At 37.6% G+C, this 22488-nt stretch overlaps 1 protein-coding gene across 5 annotated transcripts in view; it reads left to right on the forward strand.

Annotated features, from left to right (window-relative positions):
- Window positions 1-22488, forward strand: part of LOC145263747 (polyribonucleotide 5'-hydroxyl-kinase Clp1-like) — a 160043-nt gene that overhangs the window by 116315 nt on the left and 21240 nt on the right. For all 5 annotated transcript variants that reach the window (XM_080120762.1, XM_080120763.1, XM_080120764.1 and 2 more), the window contains exons 8-9: window positions 2446-2535; window positions 8652-8752. In XM_080120762.1, coding sequence (XP_079976888.1) covers window positions 2446-2535; window positions 8652-8752 — 191 coding nt within the window. The remainder of the gene's footprint in view (window positions 1-2445; window positions 2536-8651; window positions 8753-22488) is intronic.

Raw genomic sequence — 22488 nt, forward strand, 5'->3', positions numbered from 1 at the left:
CACTGGATATCCATGCTAATCTATATATATAAAAAACAATGTGTGTGACCATTTCGTGTATGTTTTGCAAAGGCTTCTTTCGCACACACTCCCAGGGTCGTTATGATCGCTTACAACTGTTTATATACCCCCCTAGATAATAATATCTACGATTTGGGAACGCGGGTCGCCTCTACATTTATTTACGTCAACTTTTATGAGATGCGCACTATTTCGCTGTCGCCTGTTTATCCTGCTTTTTAGTATAAATAAAGTGAAACTAAATTCAATCCGTACGTTCTCGGCATCACGCCGGTAAACATCCAGAAGCAATCGGCTTTGATCAATGTGGGGACAAACTCTTATATCAGACAATTGCTAATCAATCTGGACAATGGGGACCTGGTTTCCCACTCCCCAACATTTCTTGGGGAAAAAACCAGTCAAAGTTGGGTAAACAAACCCAAACGCAAAAGTTAACTGCGTGACTTCTATATGACCTCATTAATTAGGTCAAATAGAATCAGCAGAGTTAACTTTTATTGCGGGCCACCTGTCAATACTTAAATAAATTCAAATGTGTTTCCTTTGTATGTCACCGTGGCACTTTTTTTTTTCCACACTTTCATTTCCAACTTTGCCTCAACGGTTTGGGTTCGATCCTCCTACTCACCTACCAGAACTTCTTTTTTAATTCCCCCCCCCCCCAACCCCGGAGTTTTGATTTACCCAAAACTACACACACACCTCAAAACACCTGCGCATCACCGGGTACCCCCTGCTAGTTTATAATATAAAAGGCAGGTATTTGTATGTATGTCCAGTTAAGTCAAAAACTTAAAAATGAATCACCACAATATTGGTATTGTCTGGATAAATAATATCTAAAATTTAGAAAAAAGTATTCATTCTCCAAGGATCAACTGAGCCGGGTGTTGTCATGGTGGTGAGGCAGCATTTCAGTGTTATTCTGTACTACTTTAGAAAGAAAATGATAACTCATTCCTTAAAGAAGCTTTTATATAAAGAAGAGTTTTCTGTGTGTATGTTCAGCTAGAGAGGAATGGGCTAGGCTGAGGAGAAAGATGGGGTTGGAAAGAGAAAGAGAGATGCAAAGAGAAAGAAGTTTCAATAGAAATTTGTTAAATTTTTGACCCAGGCAACACCAGGTAACCCTGTTAGTCATTAATAAAATACACAATATCCTTTCCACAATCCAACCCTGTTTGGTACGAATAAAGTCCAATTTATACCTGACTTATCCACCATATTTCAGTCATGAATATTTAATGGTCTTTATTTTATCGCCATTCAATGATATAGTGAACCACTTTGGTGATAGTCTCATCAGTAAGAGGTATGATCCTGAATGGGTTTTACACTCACTGAACCCCTAAGCAGATTTTTTTTATCTGTGAGATTATCTACAAGACTATTCCTGACCTGAAGAAGACTATCAGAGCCCAAGTCAGATATACCCAGGTGTACTTGTAATGTAAAAGTGCACAACTGTTGGACATTTAGAAATTAAATTTAATGGATAAGTTAGGCATAGACTGAAGTTTATTTGTACCAGATATGATAAGATAGAAACGATTGTGAATTTTAAGGTTTTACTATTTGTGTACACCAGCTCAATCAAGCATGACCACCACTACTGCTGCTGATTCTCTATTCTGGCAATCAAGGTCCGTCATTCGAGCAGCGTTTGATTCCTATTTGGAGAATTGAATAAAGCAATATATCGCATCCAAAATTGGACAGGGTAGATTTGGTTCATTGTGGGCACAACTATTTTTTGATTTTGGAATCTTCCATTGGCCAGCATTTACCTAATAATGCTTACTGTGCCAATAAACATAAGATAGAATGGTTTATGATTTAACAATTTTGGAATCTGTCATTATCAATTATCATTATCAATTTTTCTTTTTCGTTTGTTTGTGCGCTGTTATCCTCATCTTCATAGTTGTTATTCCGCCATATTTCGGCCAACTCATCCTCTGGCCTTCTTCAGGTGATTAACCACGACGGGATAGGAATTCTGAGTCTTTTAACTGTATCCCCAGTAATTACTGCCTTCCATAGTTGTTGTTGACTCACCACGTTTTGGTTAGCTAAACCTTTGGCCCGGTAAGACAATGACTATGGAAGACGGTTAATTACTGGGGGTACAGTTATGAGACTCAGCATTCCTATTTTGTCACAATTAATCACCTGAAGAAGGCCAGAGGATGAGTTGGCCGAAATATGGTGAAACAACAACTATGAAGATGAGGATAACAATCTGCAAATAAATAAATAAATACACAAATTACTCATCTCAAAGGATTCTAATAAGATACAATACTTATTTTTCTTGTTTATTATATATTTTGTTTACAGACAATCGTCTCCTGATAAGATGTAATATTTTTTGACTGTTTAGCATGTAGGTTTGAATGATTTTAAATTTTTCTTTTTCAGTCAGTTGCAGTGGAGTGGTCATTAATACCAGTGGTTGGGTGAGAGGTGGAGGCTACCAGTCATTAGTACATACAGCAGGAGCTTTTGAAGGTTAGTAAAACAAAAATCAATCATTTTTGAGATGAGGATTGATAATATATTATTTGAATTGTTCAGACTACTGTTCTCATCTTGAGAGTTATTCTCACAGCATTTCGACCAACGTAACCTCTGACCTTCTTCAGGTGTATCTTGAAAGCTCATATTGGTGAAAAAAATGTTTCTGTTATTTTTTTTTGCGACGAACCATAGTCATTAGAATTCAAAATGTTTGGTGCGTTTATGAAATGAAAACATCGTTGAGTCATTTTTATTTTCTCATTAATTTGAGTCCATACAAAATTGATATAAGGTTTCTGATTTTTTTTTAGATAAGAATTGATACTGTGTATTATCTGGATTGTTCAGACTACTGTTCTTACAACAGCTAAAACGTTTTGTGATATTGACACACAAGAGGAGTACAGTAATTAAAACAATCCAAATAATATAGCTTTTCAGTGAGAACTGTCATAAGAGAAAAAAAGGAAGAAAGATAAAATAGGAAAAGAGAAAGAAAGATACAGGGAGTGAACAAAAGAAAATGCAAGAAAGCAAAATAAAATTTAGTCAAATAGCAATGAAAAAAAAAATGAAGAAATTAAGATCCTAACAATTTGCTAGAAATCAGTTTTTCTTTGTTTCTGAATTGCTGAGATGAGGGTTTTATATGTGTTATTTAAATTGTTCAAACCACTGTTTTCATCTTTAGTGTTATTTTCACAATGTTTTGGCTGATGTAAACTCCAACCTTCTTCAGACATATCTTAACAATGGCTTTTATTGGTTAATGGTGGAAAGAATGTTTTTACTCCCCCCCTCCCCCAGCAAACCATAGTCATTAAAATTAAAAACATGTGATGCATTTATGAAGCAGAAACAGTGTTGAGTCATTTCCATTTTTGCATTAATTCAAGTCCGTACCAATTTGGCATAATATTTCTGAATTTTTTAGATGAGGATTGATAATATCTATTATTTGGATTGTTTGGACAACTGTTCTCATCTTGATTGTTATTCTCACAACGTTTTGGCCAAAGAAGGTCAGAGGTTTCGTTAGCGGAAATGTGAGAATGACCAGATGAGAACAGTGGTCTGAACAATCCAAGTGTTACAAAAACTCATCTTTTAAAAAATTAACATTCGAGAGAAAAGGCAGCCCATAAACGCTCCAACCCTCAGTTGGCCCCAGTTGATATGAATTGCTCCCTGTTTTGACAAGCTTTTGGGTCTGACCTTTACTACTGACCTGAAATGGAAGACTTAACTGCTGCCACATCCGGGCAAAAGTCACTCGGAGTACCCTATCCTGCCTTGGCAAAACTGGCTTTACAACTCAGTAGGTGATGCTCTTTTCTCCTTGCTGCAACCTCTCTCCCACAGAAGTTTGGTGAGCCTGTCTCTGTTCTATTGTTATTTTCATGGCAAGTGCTCGCCTGAGCTTCAATCTATGGTCCCCTTCATCTCCACCAAACTTCCACAAAATCACTCGTCCAGCTACAACAACGTCCAGCTATTAATAGTTTCCCCCACTCTTTATCTGTACCTAAATCTAAACTCAAATTCCATAAACAAAGCTTTTTTTTCTTACAACTGCCTGCCTGTGGAATTCTGGCCTGCTTTCCTGCTAACTATAATATGGTCGTCTTCAAGTCCAGTGTAAAGTTCTTGTTGAGATGTTCCCTTAAATAATCAAATTATACACAATTTCCATCACTAATAACCACTACACTGTTGTCTTAGTAACTGCCATACACTCAACTCTTATCCTCAGGTGGCCTTTGGGCCTTGATAAGTGGTAACACCCGTGTAAACAAAAAAGAAAATGGATGAACAATGAACAAAAGGACATGCTTAGCTTTAACACCACTTAAAAAAAATACTTCTAATTAAATTATGAATGTTGCATATGCACATGTAATTTTGTCATCAGATTTTTTTATTTAAAAAAAAAAAGACAGGTTTTATGCAGTTTTATTTTTGTTATTTTTTTTTTGTTTTGTTTTGTTAGATGCTCATTTTTAAATAATAAAGTGTTTTTTACGAAACATTTTGTTTTTGTAAACTTTGGATGTCTGTAAATCCTAAAAAATATATATATTAATAGTTTTTACAAATATTTTTATTTATTTAAATAAAACGCATAAATAAATGATAATAAATATTGAATAAAACATATTTGAATATGAAGATGTTCTACAAACATGCTTTACAGAAATAATTTTTAAAATTCACAAACTATATAAAAGAAATATTTTTTTTAAATGTGAGATTTGTCACTGTAAAAATCTTTATTCAGTGATAAACAATAAAACCGGTTGTCAAAAGTAAAAAGAAATGAATGTTAAGACAAAAGAAATCGTTCGGTTATTTTCTCATGTTGGAGTTCCTCAAATCGATTTGATGTGAAAGAACATACCTAGCCCTATCAAAACTAAAACACCCAAACATGCCGACTATTTTTGGTTATCAGAGTGGCCATAGCCGCCTGAAAAACTTGTAATCAAAAAATGTACCAGTAGAGTAATAATGTAAATTTACCTTCTTTGTTGCTGTTCAAACTGGATTATTTGCCCCTGGATTTTTCATCATGACATTTTTGTAAAATTCTAATTTCATTAAAAAAAAATTTAGCTTTAAAAATATTATTTACACGTTTATAGGCTTATAAATGTTTTAACAAATAATGAGAAAGTCCTTTTAAAACAAACGTTGCACATTTTCACAAAGATTTTTCATAGATTTCTATCTAAAAATTTTATATTACAGAATTTTCATACAAATCAGTCTGATGTTTGGTTTTGTTGCTGTCACCCTTTTTATTTTTTGTGAAATTTCGACAATCAGTTTTAAACATGAATTAATAAATTTTTCCCGGTTTTTTTTTTTTTTTTTTTTTTTTTTTTTGTGAAATTTCAAATATTTCCTAGATTTCAGGGTTTTTTTGTTTTTTTTGTTTTTTTTAAAAATGTCTGATGGAACAAGAACATGCCACCTCATGTATTAAATAAAAAGGTTTTATTTTAAATTCTATGCAAATAAACGAGTTACAGCATTGAATCCGAAGAAAAAGGTCAGGTTACATCAGCTGAAATGCTGTGGAAATAACATCCAATAGTTGGTCAGATAATACAAATAATGCAAAATGATAAATTTAAATAAATAAAATGATTATATATATATATATATATATATAAACTGAAATTTTGAAATACTTACAGATTACAGCTTATATAGTACTATATTAATATCAATATTTATAAGACCCTCTCAATCAGGTAAAAAAGATTGATATACGAGAAAGAACAATAGTATAGATGAAAATTTTTTATTAAATTCAGTAAATTAAAAAAATTTACAAATTTATTATTTGACAAGGAATACAAAAAAAATTGTCAACATTTGAATCCGACTACTTCTTATGAGAATATTGATTCTTATGATCATTTTGTCTTTGGAAATCACTGCACATTCCTTTCATATGGATTTTTTATTTTTAATTTACTTTTTCATTTTTTATTTATTTCTCCATTTCATGAACACTTTACACTAACTTTTTTTGACATGACAATAATGCAGTTTCAATTTATGCCAGTACCAGCAAATTCATAACTTCACTATAATATTCATTTGCTAATATCTTTCTTCTGATCAAAAGAATGCATTCTTTGAAACTCTGCGGATTATAGAAATCTTAATATTTCTTTTTTGAGTATCCCGTTGTACAATAAATTCTTGTAAATTATAATTTAGTCTCAGAGCTGTCATAAAAGAACACAATTTCTTTCCTATTTTGGTTTTATTGAGCTTTTTTTAATTGCTTGGGATTACTATAAAATATTAATATTTATATTTGCTCTAAGTTTACAGAAGCTTTTGGCTTGTAAACTTAATTTTTACTTCTTGATTTTATATATATATAAACTAATTAACCAATAATCGTGAATTTTGAAACCAAACTGCTAGGTATATAAATTGGTAATGTGTGCTATAGTTAGTTTAATTTAGCTTTATGCAAAGAGGGAAGAGAGAGAGCGTCAGTCAAAGTTTAAATATCTAATTTTTATGAAATTTTAGCAATAAGTTTTAGGCATCAATTAATAAATATTCCCCGGATTTGTTTCTTTGAAGTATTTTTAATGGTTTTAGAAATCATAATATTGGCACAACCTCCCATGTGAAAATTTTAAACATTTTAATTGAACAGATTTGCATTTGATCTTTAGTTATTAGACAAGATTCACAGAATTTCAATCTCTTCCAGCTTAAGCTTTAAATTTTAGACATTTTCTAAAATCAAAATGGATTTTGTTCAATATTGAAATAAGGATTTTAGACATAAGGTTTAATACCATTATATGTTGATTTGAACTTGTATCATAAAATTAAAAAAATCAGTCTGATAGTGGTTTCATTGCTGTCAGGTTAGGTATTGTTCCATTCAATGCTAGGAGGTCCACATTCCCAGGCCTTATCTTCTCACTCATTGAAAAGGGGGTTAGTTTATTGCTAATTGCTTAAGGTTTCCTATCACGGAATTTCAACAGGGCTGCTTTGATATTTTTTGTAAGTCAGAGTATTTTAGTGTATGGCTTCTGAAAACCACAACTGATCTTGTTTATAACCCCATCCTGAAGGGGAGATGAATAATATTTGCACAAAAAAAAAAAAAAAAAAAAAAAAAATTGTCTCATCTCAATATAGATATCTGCTACCAGATCAGGCTGTCTTAAGGTACTCAATCATGTTCTGCAGAGCCAAAAACAAAGATAACAATTTTCCTCTACAAAACAACCAAATCAAATACCATGAATAAATATTTGAAGATATAAAGAACTTGAAGTATAAAAACCTGTTGTAAAATATCACTGGTTAAATAACCTGAAAGGGTTGATATGCTGTAAAATAAAACAAAATCAATCAGTAGAGAAAGATTTCTTTTTTCCTGACCGAGGACAGAATAGACTAAAAAGCAGACGTTACATTTTTTTCCGAGCCAAAAAACTAAAGTATGTTGTATCCTAGAATTATTATGATACAAATCACTCTAATAGTAGCTTTTTTTTTTTTTTTTTTATACATAGGCATCACCACATTATCAAGACCAAGAGGCCACTCAAGGATAAGGGTTAAAGATTGTACATTAGAAATTGGACAATATAGTAATCATTAGTAATGAAAATTTGGAAAATTTGAGAACTTATATGGAACGGCTCATCAAGAACTTATTTACGTTAGACTTGAAGACAACCATATTGTAGTCAGCCGGAAAGCAGGAAAACGGAAGACAATTCCACAGGCGTGCAGTTCTAAGAAAGAAGCTTTGTTCATGGAATCTACGTTTAGGTTTAGGCACAGATAAAGAGTGGGGGTAATTATTGATAGTGTTTACAGCTAGACGAGTGTTTCTTGTGAAAGTTTGGCGAGGGGGGACCATAGATTGAAGCTCAGTCGAACACTTTCCATGAAAATAACGATACATCAGAGACAAACTCGCAACATCTCTTCTGTGAGATAGAGGTTGCAAGGAAGAGAAAAGGTGTTGCTGTCAGGCAGAGATGTGGCTCTACTCAGATCTAGGGTGTCCATTTTCCCAGGCTTCACCTTCTCTTTGACATGCCTCTACTGCTTAGTCATTTTCTGTGCTTATTCTAATGTGCTGGCTTCTCAAACCACATCTGGCCTTATGCTTAACTTCCTGACAAGGAGGTAAATAATGTTATTTATGAGACGGGCAAGAGCTAGCTCTGTATGTAGTGCGTCATCAATTTGTTTGTTTACACTGTACCCGCTGGTGGTAGTCCCTCTTTATTTTGATATATCTTTTTAGATTATTCAGATTACTCTTAGCACCTTGGATGTAATTTTCACAATGATTTCACTGATGTAACTCCCGACCTCCTTCAGGTGCATCTCGTCAAACTTGGGAATGGATATGGAATTTCAAACAAAACACTTTGTTTCAGCCATGTCCAGGTAAAAGTCTTAAATAATTTGTAATTGTTTCTTAGTACAGCTCATACTAAGAATTGAACCTTCAACCCCGTGTAAAATTGTCAGAACTGATTACTACATAACACTTTTATCCGTGGGTCCTTTAATTTTTCCTCTTTTTTCTTTTATTTCAGTGGATATAATTGTTGTCTTGGATCAGGAAAGATTATACAATGAACTTGTACGTGACATGCCAGATTTTGTCAAAGTTATTGTCATACCAAAATCTGGAGGGGTAATTATGCTATTCTTTTCTTCCTTGCCTTGTCTCTCTGGATATGTAAATTGGATTAATTTTGCCTGCCTGTACGCATAAATTAGATTAACGTTGCTCCCCCATATATGTAAATCGAATTGACCTCGTCTCCCTCATATACGTAAATCGGATTGACCTTGTCTCCCCATATATGTAAATTGGATTCATCATCAGGGATAATTTAAATGAAGAAAAGGAAAAAAAAAAACTTTATAATTTGTTCAAAACCAGTTAGACTAATTTATCCCTGACAATGAATCCTGAAGGATTGGAAAGTACTCGGACTTATAATAAATATGGTGATTACATTAACCAGTTCCCTCCAGACGTAAAGACTGTTATACGGAAGTTGGAAAGGATCGAAAATAGAATTAATAGACAAAAAACGTCTATTTTATTTAATGAAATATGCCATAGAGAAAAATGGTGCCTATATATATATATATATATATATATATATAGAGAGAGAGAGAGAGAGAGAGAGAGAGAGAGAGAGAGAGAGATTGGGTTAACCTGGCTTCCTTGTATATCTAAATTGAATTAACCTTTCCTCGCTGTACATGTAAATTAGATTAATCTTGTATTGATTATTCTGACTGTCACTTAGAACTGAATGCTATTCAACACCTTTATCCATTATTGTTTTGTTTTTTAGTTGTACTGATTTTATATTATGTTTTGGAATTTCTGAGTTGTAGATTGGTAATTTATATTATTTAGATTGTTTTCATTGTATTATGCCATTATCGTTGTGTTCATTCTGAACGATAGATGGAGTACCTGTCAGGATTCCATTTACCTGTTGAGAAGGATCTTGTATGTGACTAAATTATGTTTGAGACTCTAATTTGAGAGATTTGAATTGTGTAGATTCACTCATTAGTCACATTTACTCCTTTAATGATTCTCACAGTTATGGGTAAAATAAAGTTATCGATTATAGGCTATTTATAAAATATAGACTATCCTTGATCTAAAGAAGGCCATCACAACTCAAAGCTGGTCAGAGCTCAGAGAAAGAAGTACATTATAATTGGATATCATAAAATACATTTTAAGTAAAAACACAATTATGTAATGACATGTCATGTTGAAATTAATAAAATTCCAAAAATTATGAAATATTATTGACTAGAAAAATAATTACAGAAGAATTAAATTTATTAAATGCAGTTTTGTCCGTTTAATCAATTCCATGTGATAAACTGACTTATCTCCCTTGTTTTCGCTTAACTTTCCTTATTTCATATTCAAAAATGGCAGTTTATTTTTACTTGTTTTTTTTGTAAGAGATAGTTCTAGCAGATCTTTATTCCATCATTTTTTGGCCCTTCGACAAAGTAGGGATTGGACCTAGTAATTCACTCTCATTCATTTGTTCGCACTTGTCTCAATAACTACGCCTTGAATTTTTTAATAATTTTGCACAAACATTAGTTATGGTAAAAGTAAATTTTTGCCAGAACAGATTTTCCGGAATAATTCTGGTTGCTCGCCTAGGGTGCATTATAGGGGTAAAATTGCCCCCAAATCGTTTATCCGTTAGCACTTTTCTCAATGACCAAGCCTTGGATTTTTTTTTGAAATTTTGCACAAACAGTCATGGTGAAAGTAAATTTTTCACTCTTGGAAGGGGACCTTGCATGCTTGGTTTGTTGGAATTTTTACTCATTCCGACATGACACATAATTAGTGTTTTTACTTAAAATGCATTGAAAAAATATATTTTTTTAGATACCTACTTGCGAGGTGCCTTCAATAAGTTTCCAAACTTTTTTCATATGGACATGTACTTGTACCATTCCAACAACTTCTGGAAGGCCTCCTGGAATTTCTCTTGTGTGAGCGTGTCAATGACCCTCGTCACAGCCTCTTTCATCTCCTCAATTGTCTCATAAAAACACCCTCCAAGGTTTTCCTTGAGCTTAGGGAATAACTAAAAGTTAGAGCGAGCAATAAGGAGGATGAGGAACTGTCTTGATGCCCATCTCGGTCATGACAATATCTTTCTTTTTGATGGTCTTCGAGCACCCTTGAGACAAACTTAACACAAATCTTTCACATCTTCAGTTCTTATAATTGTGTGTACAGTTCCCACACTGACATCAAACTGTGCACTTATTGTCTCTATAGACACACGATGGTCCTTATCCATGAAATTCTTTATTTGGCCAATCAGCTCTGGTGTTCTGACTTCCTTAGTTCTCCCACACGTATCATACCTCACAGACTCCCTGCTTTCTTTGAATCTCTTATGTCACTCAAATGCTGATGCTCAATTCATGCAAGATGGTCCAAAAGCAGTCTGAAGCATTCCATACATTTCTGTGTCATTTTTTTCCAAGTTTAAAACAGAATTTTATTGCATATCATTCTTCTAAAGTGTCCTCGCGTCCAGATTGGATTTTGGAAATTCACCAGGTGTGACAATCAGGGTGTATTCCAATTCCTGTTGTAACTGTTCATTTGAATCTGAACTCATCAAAATTGGTCAGTCATCTCATAAGATGTATAGCAATAACGTACAGAATTTTGAACAGTCTACAACAATCTTAAATGCCTGTACAAAAAGTATGGAAACTTATTGAAGGCACCTCGTAAAATGCACAAGGACCGAGAAAAAGGCGTATCAGTTATTGACAATTACACATGTCATTGAATGACTTTAAAACGAAGACTTTTATGACTGAAACTTGGTGGGTAAGTCAGGCATAGACTGAAGTTTATTTTTGTTAAATATGGTTTGATTTGCAGAATTATTGAGTATTTTCTAATGATTCTCAGTGAATTTGTATTTGACTGGTGGAAGAACTCAATATTGTATTAGTGGAAAGAACTCTCTATTGGACTGGTTGAAGAGACCCAATATTTGATTGGTGAAATACTCTATATTGGATCATAAAAAGGGGCTCGATATTGGACTGGAAGAAAGGGACCCTATGCTAGACTATGCTGGCCTGGTAGTAAATGGCTCGATGCTGGCCTGGTAGTAAATGGCTCAATGCTAGCCTGGTAGTAAATGGCTTGATGCTGGGCTAGTAGTAAATGGCTCGATGCTGGGCTGATAGAAAATAATGGATGGGTTGGAGGTACCCGATCTTGCTCCGGTGGAAGGGATCTGATCTTGCTCCAGTGAAAGAGACTCAATCTTTGAATGTCGGAAGTGACTCACCATTATATTAATGAAACAGACCTGTTATTGTTTGTACTCGATTGGTTTTAAAAACTTTCCATTTGTTTTGTAAAAAAAAAGACCCAATGTTGATCTGGTGCAAGAGTCAGTAAACGTCTGATGAAAAAAATTCTTGGTCTTTGGCAAGGGTCTCTATATTAATCTGGTTAGAGACTGGTTATCGGTCATGTAGTAAGAGGCCGGATATTGGTCGGATTGTAAGAGGCCGGATATTGGTCTGGTAGTAAGAGACTGGATATTGGTCAGGTTGTAACACATTGGATATTGGTCAGGTTGTAACACATTGGATATTGGTCAGGTTGTAACACATTGGATATTAATCGGGTAGTAAGAGACTGGATATTGGTCGGGTTGTAAGAGACTGGATATTGGTCTGGTAGATGATACATATATAATATTCTGGACCAAGTGACTACATATTGTTCTGGTTCCAGAGACTTTGTATTGTATCTGAAATGCTGGATATTGACCAGGAGTAATAGCCTTTTTATTGGTTTGGTGCAATGGACACGATATTGGTCTAGTGCAATGGACTTGATATTTGTCTGGTGCGATGGACTCGATATTTGTCTGGTGCGATGGACTCGATATTTGTCTGGTACGATGGACTCGATATTTGCTTGGTGCGATGGACTCGATATTTGCTTGGTGCGATGGACTCGATATTTGCTTGGTGCGATGGACTCAATATTTGCTTGGTGCAAGCAACTCGATATTTGACTGGTGCAAGCGACTCGATATTTGTCTGATGCAAGCGGCTCGATATTTGTCTGGTGCAAGCGGCTCGATATTTGTCTGGTGCAAGCGACTCGATATTTGTCTGGTGCAAGCGACTCGATATTTGTCTGGTGCAAGCGACTCGATATTTGTCTGGTGCAAGCGACTCGATATTTGTCTGGTGCAAGCGACTCGATATTTGTCTGGTGCAAGCGACTCGATATTTGTCTGGTGCAAGCGACTTAATATTTGTCTGGTGCAAGCAACTCGATATTTGTCTGGTGCAAGCAACTAGATATTTGTCTGGTGTTATGAACTCGATATTAGTCTGGTGGAAGAGACTAGATATTGGTGCAAAAGGCTTGATATTGATCAGGTGCAAGTTACTTAATGTTGGTCAGTTGAAAGAGACTGGATGTTGGTCATGTGCAAGTGACTGGATATTGGTCGGGTTGTGTAGAGACCAGATATTGGTCGGGTTTTAAGAGACCAGATATTGGTCGGGTTTTAAGAGACCAGATATTGGTCGGGTTGGAAGAGACCGGATATTGGTCGGGTTGTAAGAGACCGGATATTGGTCGGGTAGTAAGAGACCGGATATTGGTCGGGTAGTAAGAGACCGGATATTGGTCGGGTAGTAAGAGACCGGATATTGGTCGGGTAGTAAGAGACCGGATATTGGTCGGGTAGTAAGAGACTGGATATTGGTCGGGTAGTAAGAGACTGGATATTGGTCGGGTTGTAAGAGACTGGATATTGGTCGGGTAGTAAGAGACTGGATATTGGTCGGGTAGTAAGAGACTGGATATTGGTCGGGTTGTAAGAGACTGGATATTGGTGTGGTTGTAAGAGACTGGATATTGGTGTGGTTGTAAGAGACTGGATATTGGTCTGGTTGTAAGAGACTGGATATTGGTCTGGTTGTAAGAGACTGGATATTGGTCTGGTTGTAAGAGACTGGATATTGGTCTGGTTGTAAGAGACTGGATATTGGTGTGGTTGTAAGAGACTGGATATTGGTGTGGTTGTAAGAGACTGGATATTGGTCTGGTTGTAAGAGACTGGATATTGGTCAGGTTGTAAGAGACTGGATATTGGTCTGGTTGTAAGAGACTGGATATTGGTCTGGTTGTAAGAGACTGGATATTGGTCTGGTTGTAAGTAACTGGATATTGGTCTGGTTGTAAGAGACTGGATATTGGTCTGGTTGTAAGAGACTAGATATTGGTCTGGTAGATGATACATATACAATATTCTGGACCAAGTGACTACATATTGTTCTGGTTCCAGAGACTTTGTATTGTATCTGAAATGCTGGATATTGACCAGGAGTAATAGACTTTTTATTGGTCTGGTGCTATGGACTTGATATTGGTCTGATTCTATAGAGTCAATATTGGTTTGGTGCGATGGACTCTATATTTGTCTGGTGCAAGCGACTCAATATTTATCTGGTGCGATGGACTCAATATTTGTCTGGTGCAAGCGACTCCATATTTTTCTGGTGCAAGCGACTCGATATTTGTGTGGTGTATGGTACATATATATTGTTCTGGTTTCAGAGACTTTTTATTGTATCTGAAAAGTCTAGACATTAATCAGGAGTAATAGACTTCATGTTGGTCTGTGCTATGGACTCAATATTGGTCTGGTGTTATGGACTCGATATTGATCTGGTGGAAGAGACTAGATATTAGTGCAAAAGACTTGATATTGATCAGGTGCAAGTTACTTATTGTCGGTAAGTTGAAAGAGACTGGATATTGGTCAGGTTATAAGAGACCGGATATTGGTCGGGTTGTAAGAGACCGGGTATTGGTCGGGTTGTAAGAGACCGGATATTGGTCGGGTTGTAAGAGACCGGATATTGGTCGGGTTGTAAGAGACCGGATATTGGTCGGGTTATAAGAGACCGGATATTGGTCGGGTTGTAAGAGACCGGATATTGGTCGGGTTGTAAGAGACCGGATATTGGTCGGGTTGTAAAAAGCTGGATATTGGTCCGGTAGTGAGAGACTGGATGTTGGTCAGGTAGTAAGAGACTGGATGTTGGTCGGGTAGTAAGAGACCGAATATTAGTCGGGTTGTAAGATACCGGATATTGGTCGGGTTGTAAGAGACCGGATATTGGTCTGTTAGATGATACACATGTAATATTCTGGACCTGGTGCAAAGGACTCGATATTTGTCTGGTGCAAGGGACTCAATATTTGTCTGATGCAAGGGACTCGATATTTATATGGTGCAATGGACTCAGTGTTTGTCTGGTGCAAGAAACTGAATATTAGTCTGGTGTATGGTACATATATAATGTTCTGGACCAAGAGACTACATATTGTTCTGGTTCCAGAGACTTTCTATTGTATCTAAAAAGACAAGATATTGATCAGGAGTAATAGACTTCCTATTGTCCTGGTGCTATGGACTCGATATTGGTCTGGTGGAAGACACTGGATATTGGCGCAAAATACTTGATATATAACAGATGCAAGTGAGTTGAAAGAGACTGGATATTGGTCAGGTGCAAGTGACTGTATATTGGCCCGGTAGTAATAGACGGGATACTGACCTGGTAGTAAGAGACTGGATACTGGCCTGGTAGTAAGAGACTGGATATTGGCCTGGTAGTAAGAGACTGGATATTGACCTGGTAGTAAGAGACTGGATATTGACCTGGTAGTAAGAGACTGGATATTGGTCGGGTCGTAAGCGACCGGATATTGGTCAGATTGTAAGAGACCGGTTGTTTGGTGAAAGTGAATCGATATTTGTCTGGTGCAAGTGAATCGATATTTGTCTGGTGCAAGTGAATCGATATTTGTCTGGTGCAAGCGACTTGATATTTGTCTGGTGCAAGCGACTCGATATTTGTCTGGTGCAAGCGACTCGATATTTGTCTGGTGCAAGCGACTCGATATTTGTCTGGTGCAAGCGACTCGATATTTGTCTGGTGCAAGCGACTCGATATTTGTCTGGTGCAAGAGACTCGATATTTGTCTGGTGCAAGCGACTCGATATTTGTCTGGTGCAAGCGACTCGATATTTGTCTGGTGCAAGCGACTCGATATTTGTCTGGTGCAAGCAACTCGATATTTGTCTGGTGTATGGTACATATATAATGTTCTGGACCTAGAGACTACATATTGTTCTGGTTCCAGAGACTTTATTGTATCTGAAAAGTCTAGACATTAATCAGGAGTAATAGAATTCCTGTTGGTCTGATGCTATGGACTCGATATTGGTATGGTGTTATGGACTGGATATTGGTGCAAAAGACTTGATATTGATCAGGTGCAAGTTACTTAATGTTGGTCAGTTGAAAGAGACTGGATATTTGTCAGTGCAAGTGACTGGATATTTGTCGGTTGTAATCGATTTGATATTGGTCGGATTGTAAGCGACTGGATATTGGTCGGGTTGTAAGCGGCTGGAAATTGGTCGGGTTGTAAGAGACTGGATTTTGGTCCGGTAGTAAGAGACTGGATATTGGCCTGGTAGTAAGAGACTGGATATTGGCCTGGTAGTAAGAGACTGGATATTGGCCTGGTAGTAAGAGACTGGATATTGGCCTGGTATTAAGAGACTGAATATTGGCCTGGTAGTAAGAGACTGGATATTGGTCCGGTAGTAAGAGACTAGATATTGGTCCGGTATTAAGAGACTGAATATTGGTTCGGTATTAAGAGACTGAATATTGGTCCGGTATTAAGAGACTGGATATTTGTCCAATAGTAAGAGACTGGATATTGGTTCAGTAATAAGAGACTGGATATTGGTCTGGTAGATGGTACATATACAATGTTTTCAACCAAGTGACTACATATTGTTCTGGTTCCAGAGACATTTTATTGTATCTGAAAAGACTAGATATTGACCAGGAGTAATAGATTTAATATTGGTCTGATGCTATGGAATCGACATTGGTCAGTTGCTATGGAGTCAATATTGGTCTGGTGCAAGGGACTCGATATTTGTCTGGTGCAAGGGACTCAATATTTCTCTGGTGAAAGGAACTCGATATTTGTCTGGTGTAAGGGACTCGATGTTTGTCTGGAGCAAGGGACTCTGTTTGTTTGGTGCAAGAGTCTCAATCTTTGTCTGGTGTATGGTACATATATAATGTTCTGGACCAAGAGACTACATATTGTTCTGGTTCCAGTGACTTTGTATTGTATCTGAAAAGACTAGATATTGACCAGGAGTAATAGATTTGATATTGGTCTGATGCTATGGACTCTATATTGGTCTGGTGGAAGTGACTGGTTGTTGGCCTGGTAGTAAGAGACTGGATATTGACCTGGTAGTAAGAGACTGGATATTGACCTGGTAGTAAGAGAATTGATATTGGCCAGATGCAAGTGACTGGATATTGGTCGGGTTGTAAGAGACTGGATATTGGTCAGGTTGTAAGAGACTGGATATTCATCGGTTTGTAAGCGACTGGATATTGGTCGGTTTGTAAGCAACTGAATATTGGTCCGGTTGTAAGCAACTGAATATTGGTCCGGTTGTAAGCAACTGAATATTGGTCCGGTTGTAAGCGACTGAATATTGGTGCGGTTGTAAGCGACTGAATATTGATCTGCTTGTAAGTGACTGAATATTGGTCGGGTTGTAAGCGACTGGATATAGGTCCGGTAGTAGGAGACTGGATATTGGTTTGGTAGTAAGAGACTGGATATTGGTCTGGTAGATGGTTCATATCTAATGTTCTCGATCAAGTGACTACATATTGTTCTGGTTCCAGAGACATTTTATTGTATCTGGAAAGAATAGATATTGACCAGGAGTAATAGACTTGATGTTGGTCTGGCGCTATGGATTAGATATTGGTCTGGTGCTATGGAGTCAATAATGGTCTGTTGCAAGGGACTCGATATTCGTCTGGTGTAAGGCACTCGATATTTGTCTGGTGCAAGGGACTCGATATGTTTCTGGTGCAAGGGACTCGATATTTGTCTGGTGGAAGGGACTCGATATTTGTCTGGTGCAAGCGACTCGATATTTGTCTGGTGCAAGGGACTCAATATTTGTCTGGTGCAAGGGACTCGATATTTGTCTGGTGCAAGGGACTCGATATTTGTCTGGTGCAAGGGACTCGATATTTGTCTGGTGCAAGGGACTCGATATTTTTCTGGTACAAGGCACTCAATGTTTGTCTGGTATATGGTACATATATAATGTTCTGGTTCCAGAGACTTTTTATTGTATCTGAAAAGACTAGATATTGATCAGGAGTAATAGACTTCATATTGTTCTGGTGCTATGGACTCTATATTGGTCTGGTGGAAAACACTGGATATTGGTGCAAAAGACTTGATATATATCAGGTGCAAGTTACTTGATGTTGGTCAGTTGAAAGAGACTGGATATTGGTCGGGTGTAAGTGAATATATATTGGCCTGCTAGTAATAGACTGGATATTGACCTGGTAGTAAGAGACTGGATATTGGCCTGGTAGTCAGAGACTGGATATTGGCCTGGTAGTAAGAGACTGAATATTGGCCTGGTAGTAAGAGACTGGATATTGGCCTGGTAGTAAGAGACTGGATATTGGCCTGGTAGTAAGAGACTGGATATTGGCTGGTAGTAAGAGACTGGGTATTTGCCTGGTAGTAAGAGACTGGGTATTGGCCTGGTAGTAAGAGACTGGATATTGGCCTGGTAGTAAGAGACTGGATATTGGCCTGGTAGTAAGAGACTGGATATTGGCCTGGTAGTAAGAGACTGGATATTGGCCTGGTAGTAAGAGACTGGATATTGGCCTGGTAGTAAGAGACTGGATATTGGCCTGGTAGTAAGAGACTGGATATTGGCCTGGTATTAAGAGACTGAATATTGGCCTGGTAGTAAGAGACTGGATATTGGTCCGGTAGTAAGAGACTAGATATTGGTCCAGTATTAAGAGACTGAATATTGGTTCGGTATTAAGAGACTGAATATTGGTCCGGTATTAAGAGACTGGATATTTGTCCAATAGTGAGAGACTGGATATTGGTTCAGTAATAAGAGACTGGATATTGGTCTGGTAGATGGTACATATACAATGTTTTCAACCAAGTGACTACATATTGTTCTGGTTCCAGAGACATTTTATTGTATCTGAAAAGACTAGATATTGACCAGGAGTAATAGATTTAATATTGGTCTGATGCTATGGAATCGACATTGGTCAGTTGCTATGGAGTCAATATTGGTCTGGTGCAAGGGACTCGATATTTGTCTGGTGCAAGGGACTCAATATTTCTCTGGTGTAAGGGACTCGATGTTTGTCTGGAGCAAGGGACTCTGTTTGTTTGGTGCAAGAGTCTCAATCTTTGTCTGGTGTATGGTACATATATAATGTTCTGGACCAAGAGACTACATATTGTTCTGGTTCCAGTGACTTTGTATTGTATCTGAAAAGACTAGATATTGACCAGGAGTAATAGATTTGATATTGGTCTGATGCTATGGACTCTATATTGGTCTGGTGGAAGTGACTGGTTGTTGGCCTGGTAGTAAGAGACTGGATATTGACCTGGTAGTAAGAGACTGGATATTGACCTGGTAGTAAGAGAATTGATATTGGCCAGATGCAAGTGACTGGATATTGGTCGGGTTGTAAGAGACTGGATATTGGTCAGGTTGTAAGAGACTGGATATTCATCGGTTTGTAAGCGACTGGATATTGGTCGGTTTGTAAGCAACTGAATATTGGTCCGGTTGTAAGCAACTGAATATTGGTCCGGTTGTAAGCAACTGAATATTGGTCCGGTTGTAAGCGACTGAATATTGGTGCGGTTGTAAGCGACTGAATATTGATCTGCTTGTAAGTGACTGAATATTGGTCGGGTTGTAAGCGACTGGATATAGGTCCGGTAGTAGGAGACTGGATATTGGTTTGGTAGTAAGAGACTGGATATTGGTCTGGTAGATGGTTCATATCTAATGTTCTCGATCAAGTGACTACATATTGTTCTGGTTCCAGAGACATTTTATTGTATCTGGAAAGAATAGATATTGACCAGGAGTAATAGACTTGATGTTGGTCTGGCGCTATGGATTAGATATTGGTCTGGTGCTATGGAGTCAATAATGGTCTGTTGCAAGGGACTCGATATTCGTCTGGTGTAAGGCACTCGATATTTGTCTGGTGCAAGGGACTCGATATTTGTCTGGTGCAAGGGACTCGATATTTGTCTGGTGCAAGCGGCTCCATATTTGTCTGGTGCAAGGGACTCAATATTTGTCTGGTGCAAGAGACTCGATATTTGTCTGGTGCAAGGGACTCGATATTTGTCTGGTGCAAGGGACTCGATATTTGTCTGGTGCAAGGGACTCAATATTTGTCTGATGCAAGGGACTCGATATTTGTCTGGTGCAAGAGACTCGATATTTGTCTGGTGCAAGGGACTCGATATTTGTCTGGTGCAAGGGACTCGATATTTGTCTGGTGCAAGGGACTCGATATTTTTCTGGTGCAAGGCACTCAATGTTTGTCTGGTATATGGTACATATATAATGTTCTGGTTCCAGAGACTTTTTATTGTATCTGAAAAGACTAGATATTGATCAGGAGTAATAGACTTCATATTGTTCTGGTGCTATGGACTCTATATTGGTCTGGTGGAAAACACTGGATATTGGTGCAAAAGACTTGATATATATCAGGTGCAAGTTACTTGATGTTGGTCAGTTGAAAGAGACTGGATATTGGTCGGGTGTAAGTGAATGTATATTGGCCTGCTAGTAATAGACTGGATATTGACCTGGTAGTAAGAGACTGGATATTGGCCTGGTAGTCAGAGACTGGATATTGGCCTGGTAGTAAGAGACTGAATATTGGCCTGGTAGTAAGAGACTGGATATTGGCCTGGTAGTAAGAGACTGGATATTGGCCTGGTAGTAAGAGACTGGATATTGGCCTGGTAGTAAGAGACTGGGTATTTGCCTGGTAGTAAGAGACTGGGTATTGGCCTGGTAGTAAGAGACTGGATATTGGCCTGGCAGTAAGAGACTGGATATTGGCCTGGTAGTAAGAGACTGGGTATTGGCCTGGTAGTAAGAGACTGGATATTGGCCTGGTAGTAAGAGACTGGATATTGGCCTGGTAGTAAGAGACTGGATATTGACCTGGTAGTAAGAGACTGGATATTGGCCTGGTAGTAAGAGACTGGATATTGGCCTGGTAGTAAGAGACTGGATATTGGCCTGGTAGTAAGAGACTGGATATTGGCCTGGTAGTAAGAGACTGGATATTGGCCTGGTAGTAAGAGACTGGATATTGGCCTGGTAGTAAGAGACTGGATATTGGCCTGGTAGTAAGAGACTGGATATTGGCCTGGTAGTAAGAGACTGGATATTGGCCTGGTAGTAAGAGACTGGATATTGGCCTGGTAGTAAGAGACTGGATATTGGCCTGGTAGTAAGAGACTGGATATTGGCCTGGTAGTAAGAGACTGGATATTGGCCTGGTAGTAAGAGACTGGATATTGGCCTGGTAGTAAGAGACTGTATATTGGCCTGGTAGTAAGAGACTGAATATTGGTCCGGTTGTAAGATACTAGATATTGGTCGGGTTGTAAGCGACTGGATATTGGTCGGGTTGTAAGAGACTGGATATTGACCTGGTTGTAAGAGACTGGATATTGGCCTGGTTGTAAGAGACTGGATATTGGCCTGGTAGTAAGAGACTGGATATTGGCCTGGTAGTAAGAGACTAGATATTGGCCTGGTAGTAAGAGACTGGATATTGGCCTGGTAGTAAGAGACTGTATATTGGCCTGGTAGTAAGAGACTGGATATTGGCCTGGTAGTAAGAGACTGTATATTGGCCTGGTTGTAAGAGACTGGATATTGGCCTGGTAGTAAGAGATTGGATATTGGCCTGGTAGTAAGAGACTGGATATTGGCCTGGTAGTAAGAGACTGGATATTGGTCCGGTTGTAAGATACTGGATATTGGTCGGGTTGTAAGCGACTGGATATTGGTCGGGTTGTAAGCGACTGGATATTGGTCGGGTTGTAAGCGACTGGATATTGGTCGGGTTGTAAGCGACTGGATATTGGTCGGGTTGTAAGCGACTGGATATTGGTCGGGTTGTAAGCGACTGGATATTGGTCAAGTTGTAAGAGACTGGATGATAATCTGGTTGTAGGATTCTCCATATTGTATTTAAGAAGATTAGAGATTGGTCTGATGCAAAGGTCAGGATATATGTATGGTGCCAAGCACTAGATATGGTTCTGGTCCCAGAGACTCTATATTATATTATAAAGCCTGGATATTTATCTGGTGCAAGAAACTGGATATTGGTCGGGCGCAAGGGAATGGATATTGGTCTGGGACCAGTGAGTGTATATTGGTCTGGCTTAATGGAGTGAATTTTTTATTGTTTGAGAGTGGATATTGGTATTGTTGTTTGAGAGTGGATAATGGTGTGGTGCGATGGACTGGATATTGGTTTCGTGCAAGATACTGGATATTCATCAGGTGTACGATACTGGATATTGGTGTGGTAGTAAGAGACTGGATATTGATTTGTTTTAATGTTAGTAACCCGCTGTTGCTAAAGTGGGGAACTGGATTTCTGGAATATAAAAATATTTAAAGCTCAATCAATCAGAATGAACAGACTTCCACTAGGGAGTCTTCATTATTTATGAATCAGAAATTGGAAAGTTTGTGTTGGATCTATGTATGTATGAGCCAGTTTCAGTTGGTGTAATTACAGAATCTGTGGAATCTGTAGAATTTCTCTCAGTGACTTCTGGTAGAAGTGGTAGGATTTAATGTTTAGAGAACAAGGCCGATAGCCATTAGT

This window comes from Euprymna scolopes, chromosome 39 (genome assembly GCF_053919585.1).
Source record: "Euprymna scolopes isolate OS-2025 chromosome 39, ASM5391958v1, whole genome shotgun sequence".
Taxonomy (NCBI): Eukaryota; Metazoa; Mollusca; class Cephalopoda; order Sepiida; family Sepiolidae; genus Euprymna; species Euprymna scolopes.